General features: G+C 42.2%; 1 protein-coding gene across 2 annotated transcripts in view; it reads left to right on the top strand.

Moving 5' to 3' along the window:
• The window catches only part of taf1c (TATA-box binding protein associated factor, RNA polymerase I subunit C), a 27313-nt gene that overhangs the window by 2458 nt on the left and 17805 nt on the right, over window positions 1-7050 (top strand). For both annotated transcript variants that reach the window (XR_009783507.1, XM_061734609.1), the window contains exons 2-9: window positions 1110-1221; window positions 1482-1531; window positions 3421-3519; window positions 3671-3738; window positions 4302-4558; window positions 4658-4786; window positions 5957-6074; window positions 6401-6472. Coding sequence is in view for 1 of the 2 variants with exons in the window: in XM_061734609.1 (XP_061590593.1) it covers window positions 1110-1221; window positions 1482-1531; window positions 3421-3519; window positions 3671-3738; window positions 4302-4558; window positions 4658-4786; window positions 5957-6074; window positions 6401-6472 (905 nt within the window). In the remaining variant the exon portion in view is untranslated. The remainder of the gene's footprint in view (window positions 1-1109; window positions 1222-1481; window positions 1532-3420; window positions 3520-3670; window positions 3739-4301; window positions 4559-4657; window positions 4787-5956; window positions 6075-6400; window positions 6473-7050) is intronic.

Here is a 7050-nt window from a genome sequence, read left to right as displayed (position 1 = left end):
GTCACTGTAAACGTCAGTTACGTCACTCCGTCGTTTTTTCTGGCCTGGAGCCAGTTCTTTGTCAGTGGAAACAGAAAGTCCGGTTCCAAACTCAGCACTGGCCCAGAACCAGAACCAGAACCAGCCCTGGAACCGGTTTGGTGAAAGGAGGGTAAGAGAAGGGCGCGAGTCTGCTACTAGGAAGTGGTTGAGTCTGTCAGCACCTACAATGAAGGACTGGCATGGGGCAATCGTGCAAATGTTCAAAATGGGGAGACTGTTCTTTAAGAATCCAAAGGGTTAAATTTGACCAAATTTGGGATGAATGGATTGATGTTATAACCCCAACCTGAGCAAACTTTGTATTGCATCTTTTAAGTTGTGCATTGCCGCCTTTTCTTGGTGGATATAGCAAAAAGTAAGCTCCTGGGTTCGAACATACATCGTTGACATTTTAAAACCGTGAAACAGACAAGGTAGATGGCTGTTTTGCAAATTTTGTGTGCATGGGTGAAGAGAAAGCATTTAGGGTTGTGTGAACATGGGCCAGTTCTGTATATTTAGAGGGATGTGGGCATTTTAACAGGAAAGTGAGTACCGTATTGGTCTGAATATAAGACAGTGTTTTTTGCATTGAAATAAGACTGAAAAAGTGGGGGTCGTCTTATATTCGGGGTAGTCTTATATTCGGGACAATACGGTAAGGAAAAGGACTATGACAATGTCGTCATGTTGGGTTTGTATGATATTGCTTTTCTGCTTTTTAGTTTTGAGGAATAAACCAGTGAGCCACTGAGCCGCCGTCGAACCGCCCATGAAAGACGGACCTTGTATTTGCAGAAACTTGTGCTTTTTTTTCCACTGATTCACTTTTTTGGAGGGTGGCACTTGCATATAAGTATTCACTTAGTCTTGTTTCACTGCTTCAGAAAGATTCTTATTCATTCTCTCAATAAAAGGCTTCAATGTCCAGTGTAAAGAAAACCCAGAAGATTTGCTGCTCCCTGTTTTATCTATTGACATAAGTCTCTGTAACAGTCAATCTGTGCAAGTCATTCAAGACAGTGTTAAATCAGCTGAACAGGTTCAGTTTTTTTTAGCAGGCTTTGCTTGTGTGGTTGTTGTTGCAGGGCAACGTGGGCCCTCGGTCCAGTTGGTCGTTTACGCCGAGGCATCACATCAGAGGGGAGACGTGGTGCCATACAGAGCCTGTGCCAATGCCGCTTTTATCTCCCAAAAGAGGTAAGCCTCCACACAGCCCGTTATGAGATATCAAATAATTATAGAGTTGATGATAACGCAGGCCTGAGGCACATTAAGATCATGTTTATCTATTTCATGTAGTACTTATGGTAATACCAACATAGCTGTGATGTGCTTGTATTGTGATGAATTGGTGCCCTAAAGGGGTCGGGTTTATAAATCCTGTTGGTTACGTCCTTCCATCTGTCACCTTGTTTATCTTAATTTACCATTTTATTGTATTTCTTTTTCTCCTCCAGCCTTCCTCGGACCGTTGACTCCTCCAGATCCTCAAGACTTCACAGAACACGTGAGAAAACAAAACAATCAATCATCCAAGTTCACAGCAGACAAGACCTTCAGTGTGTCAGTAAAGTAGTGATGATAATAATAATATGATTATAAACAACATTGACTACGTTTACATGCAGTCAAAATTCAGGTTATTGCTAATATTCCGGTTACTGAAACATTGGGAATATTCCGTTTACATGGTGATTAATCATTCAGGATATCTGGATCAAACCGGCGACTCACTGAGAACGTGATGACGTAATTCCCGTCATTTCCGCTTCTTCTTCCTGTATCCAAATTCAAAACAAATGCTGCTTCGTGCAACTTTTCGCTCACCTTCTTGTAAATCTTCTATCCCGGTACTTTCTACCGTCTACAAATGCAGAAATGTTCATATTCTTCATTACTAGGGGTGTAACGATACACCAATCTCACGATACGGTACGATACACGATATTGAGGTCACGATAACGATACAATACGATATTATAGCAGTATTTTTTTAACAACCTTGAATGAGGAATATATGACTGGAAAAAATTGTCTTTTATTTGAAAGACACAAAATACAAAACAATGCTGTACGTTTGCCCTATTGTTACAGTTTGTAATGCTTTGTAACTGTTTAAGTTTTAAAGAGAAAGCCAGGCCAACCATTTTCCACAAACTGAACTAAAAGTAAATGTCAGGTTTGCATTATGCATCTTCAGTAAACATATTTTGCCACAAACTGAATAGTTTCTCTCATGTATGATTTGACTTTTTTCTTTCTAATTTAACAACTAAATTTAAATAAATAAAAGTAAATAAATACATACAATTTTGCATCATAAAAAAGATTGATTCATGCTCACCTTATAAGTGTAAGAGGAGATTTATTTTGGTTAAGAAGGTTATTTTGGTAATTCAAGGTTCATTATTTTATAAATATATTCTTTATATTCTGATGTAAATCAGGGACTATAATGACACCAGTCAGTTTATCTGTAGTTGTTAATATGTTTTAGATTGGGCGGAGTGATACAGCACAGTGCTGTGTTGATGCTCTAAAATCCTACGCTGTTGAGCGGACATTAAAGTACACTGGAGCTCAGCAGAAGTTGCCTGCGTGTTTATCCTACTCACGACCCAAAAAAGGTAAGGCTTAACTCTACACCAGCCTTACATAAGTAAAAGTTCAGAGCTCAAAATGGGACCACAAGACGGGACTAGTTTCTTCTGAGCGGAGGAAGATTTTGGTTCCCGGGTCGAGGTGCGGTCGCGGCCGCGGGCGCGGTCGGATGCGCGTTTCTAGTCAACACAATAGATTAATATTAATAACCCAATATCGCGATACACTTTGTCACCTCCACGACACGTATTGTGACGTTTTTGTATCGCAAAATTTCGTGGCACGATATATTGTTACACCCCTATTCATTACATTTATGAAGTGATTAGTCTCCTCCTGGTCTTGGTTTCTCCGTGTTTATAAGAACTTCCTGGACTCAAAAGACCAGGATTCTTTGTGAACAGAGCATGTGCAGAAAACAAATTCCTGTTCCGTTTGATGGGGATATTCAGTTTGGTGTTTACATGACCCAATATTCTGGTTTTAAAAGGAGTAACCCAGGGGTTATATTCACGTTTTTAAAAACCTGAATATGAGCAAATTCTGGTTATTCAAAGGGGTTATTGGTTTTTACATGGCCGTGCAAATTCGGGTTATTGCCAATATTCGTGTTTTAAAAGGGTTATTGATGCATGTAAACGCAGTGAGTGTTGTCGGTTCAGTCTTCCGCACAGGTCAGAAATGGTAACCAGAGCCCAGGCGTTGGCATCGGTATCAGAAGGAAAACCGTGGTACCGGGGCGCTCTATTTTGCCAAGTTTTGCTGATCTCTGTCTGTTTCCTGTTTTGCGTTCAGATGCAGAACTTCTTCACGGATCACTCCCAGGACGCCTTTGGTGGCATGAGCGGCGTTCTGGGTGAAAACTTTCACTTCAGACCCAAAAACAGGAAAGAGGTCATTTTCATTACAAGACTATTAATTCACCAGTTAATGTTTTAGAAACTTAATAAAGTTGTATTGAGATTAATAATAATGTGATTTAATGATAAGAAATAAAAAGTCAACAAGCCAGTTATTATTTATGTGGCTATTTGTTGTTTTACAGAGTCGTCGTAAGGATGCCGTTAGCGTGCGGGGAATGAAATCCGGCCCTGACATCCTGAAGCATAAAGTGTGAGTGGATCTAACTGATCGCTATGAAAACAAGCATTGTGTTTCAACTAGGAATGGGTGATATTTTACCGTTCACGATAAACCGTCAAAAAAAATCCCCACGGTAAGAATTTGTCATCTCGCGGTAAAAACGATAAATTCCTGTTGATGACGTTTTTGTGTAAAGCTGATTTATGGAAGAAAGAAAGAAAGAAAGAAAGAAAGAAAGAAAGAAAGAAAGAAAGAAAGAAAGAAAGAAAGAAAGAAAGAAAGAAAGAAAGAAAGAAAGAAAGAAAGAAAGAAAGAAAGAAAGAAAGAAAGAAAGAAAGAAAGAAAGAAAGAAAGAAGTTTTGCAGTACAGGTATACTAATTTAATCGGTTTTTATTCATTCAATTTAATTGGTGTAGTTTAGTTAGTTTAGGTTTTTTTAATCGTCATTTTTATCGTTATCGGGATAAATGCCAGAAATGATCATGATACATTTTTTAGTCCATACCGCCCAGCCCTAGTTTCAACTATTTGATGATGTGTAAAAAAAGGTCTCATTGTGTCTTTCTTTTCCGGCGGTGCATTGTTTTCCCAGATGCCATCAGACGTATCAGTTCAACCTGCTGAAGAAGTACAGTGGTTTGATGTCGGATGTGATCCACGACATCCCTCCGGAGCTGCTGGGCTCTCTGCTGTACGAGGAGCTGGCGGGGCAGCGGGATCGCATGCTGTTCTTTGAAAACGCCACCGGGGGCGCTCTAGTCTTCGTCCCCTTCTCCCAGAGCAGCAGCATCAGCAGCTCCCAGCGTGGCTGTCTCCTTTATCCTGCAGGCCAGGGACTGGACCGCCTCAGTATCCTTCGAACTTAGACGTGCTGGTTTTGAAGTGCCGCGTGAGGCGGAGCCGGATGCTGACTACTCTGCTTGCTCTGATCCTTAATCCGGAGTTTAGACTTCCATGAAGTTGAGATGCACTACCAGGGTGTGAGTCCTGGTCTGGACGCCAGGAGCAGCAAGCCCATCAGTTTCCAGCTCCAAGCTCCCGTCAGACAGATCAGCTACGCCTCCAACTCCCAGGACTGTAAGAACATTGAAAATATTTACAAAAAAAAGGGGGGGGTGGGGTAGTAGGGATGGGAATCGAGAACCGAGTCTTGTTGAGAACCGGTTCCCAGAGTTTCAATTCCTTGGAATCGTTTGCCTTTTTCGCAAACAATTCCCTTATCGATTCCAGTGGGCGCGAATGACGTCACCAAGCACGTTGCGCAACGTGCGCATTCGTGCCCAGCAGGAAAACACAGGGACAAAGCGGCATAAATGCTCGAAAGTTTGGTTACATTTTACCAAAAAGGATGACAACAGGGCGACAATTCTTGCAATGTGGACATTTTAACAAAGGGGGGAAACTGTTAGGACTCGGTCGGCTGATGCGCTGGGAGCGCAGAGTCAGCCGGCGTGTGGTAGGGCTGATTTATGGTTCTGCGTTACACCAACGCAGAGCCTACGGCGTAGGGTACGCGGCGACACGCACCATACGGCACGCGTCGCCGCGTACCCTACGCCGTAGGCTCTGCGTCGATTTAACGCGGAACCATAGAAGAGCTGCGCTCTCGGACACGAGGACGTGCCGGGCACTCCTGACACAGCTGCAGCTCGTCAGCTGCAGCTCGTCAGCTCATCTATGGAGAAGTTAAAGAGCTTCTACCGCTAGATTCTCCTTTCATCAAGGCAGGGAAGAGTTTGACCCAGGCCAGAATAGATGAATGACACCAGCAGTGACCAAGTTTGTGGTGTTGAACATGTTACTGGACATTCTTGTGAAATTGCCACTAAATAATTTGTTGTATTTAGTTAATTTCTATAAAATAATTTGTTGTATTTAGTTAATTTCTATAAAATAGTTTGTTGTATTTAGTTAATTTCTATAGAAGAATATTTATTTTACATTATTTTATATTACAAATCATTTTGTGGGGATCCCCTGGCACCATCGAGGAGCCCAAGGCTGGGGGCATCTTAAGACCTCACTTATATTTTTTTGTTCAAAGATGTAAAACAAAGTTGATACTAAAATTGTTTGTTCTCCTTTTTTCCAAATGAGAATCGATAAGAGAATCGATAAAGAATCGAATCGTTAAGCAGAATCGAAAATGGAATCGGAAAAATCTTATCAATTCCCATCCCTAGGGGGTAGTTTACTGTGAGTCGTGTGGACACTTCAGTATGTTGATTTGCTGCTTGCTGCTTGTAGCTTGCGTGGCCGTGCGGGCGGATCACTTTTGTGGAGTTTGGAGGTTCAGTGAAGGAAACGAGCCACGTTTGCTGCAAGTTATCAACACGGAGGAAGTGGCGACCTGCATTAATGTCAGGTAAGTCATTCATGCTGCTGCTAGTGTGGCTTTGAACACCTCTACACACATGAAGCATCATGATTGGTCAAGTTTGACTTCAAATACGCAAGAAAAGAGGTGATTTATACCACAAGTACAATAGAAAATATAATAGTCTTTTTAAGACATTTTTAAATGTTTTTTCTAAGTTAAGTGGACAAACAAAAACCATTCCTGATTGGGTTTTGTGTCCCGGGTTATTCATGAAACAGTCACGTCAGGCTCACTGACAGCAGCAGAAGCCTCAGAAACGTTTCATCTGGTCAAAGTGTCGAACTGACATCTTCTCTTTTCTGTGTCGTCAGTCCTCATGTAATGGGTGAAGTTCTGGTGGCCAACGAGAGCACAGTGGCAAGCCTGTGGACTGTGGGCCAGGGGTGAGTGAGATATGCTATAATGGGGGGGCTCCATGTGCTTTGCAGTCTGTTCTCACCAGGAGTGCATAGATGGACCAAATCCCTCACTGGGCGTAGCTGGGCCTGCAGCCCTCTGCTGACAAGCGGACAATGCAAGCTCTTATTGCACTTCCTGTCCCTGCAATGCAATAACCATGAACATTTTATGGGAAACACCTTACTGGCTGCTACATTTCTGTGTTTTTATATGATGACCGATAGTGATGCACCGAAAGGAAAATTTGTGGCCGAAACCGAAAATAATAATAAACACTTGGCCGAATACCGAATAACACCGAACAATGGTTCTTCGCAGTTTTTCATTTATTTTGCCAATTTTTGAAAAAAAAAAATTAAGAATTATCTTTCACAATCTCTAATAGGCTCTAATGTTCTGGTCTTACATCTGGTAATGCTTGTAAAGCTTGAGTTATGGTTCTGCGTCAAAATGACACCGTGCCTACGGCGTGTGGTACGCGTCGATGCAGACCACACGCCGTCACTGACGCCGTCACTGACGCCGTCACTGACGCCGTCACTGACGCCGTCACTGACGCCGT

The sequence above is a fragment of the Cololabis saira genome, chromosome 11 (genome assembly GCF_033807715.1).
Source record: "Cololabis saira isolate AMF1-May2022 chromosome 11, fColSai1.1, whole genome shotgun sequence".
Classification (NCBI taxonomy): Eukaryota; Metazoa; Chordata; class Actinopteri; order Beloniformes; family Belonidae; genus Cololabis; species Cololabis saira.
The sequence above is the reverse complement of the archived record's forward strand: the minus strand, read 5'-3'. Positions and strand labels throughout refer to the sequence as shown.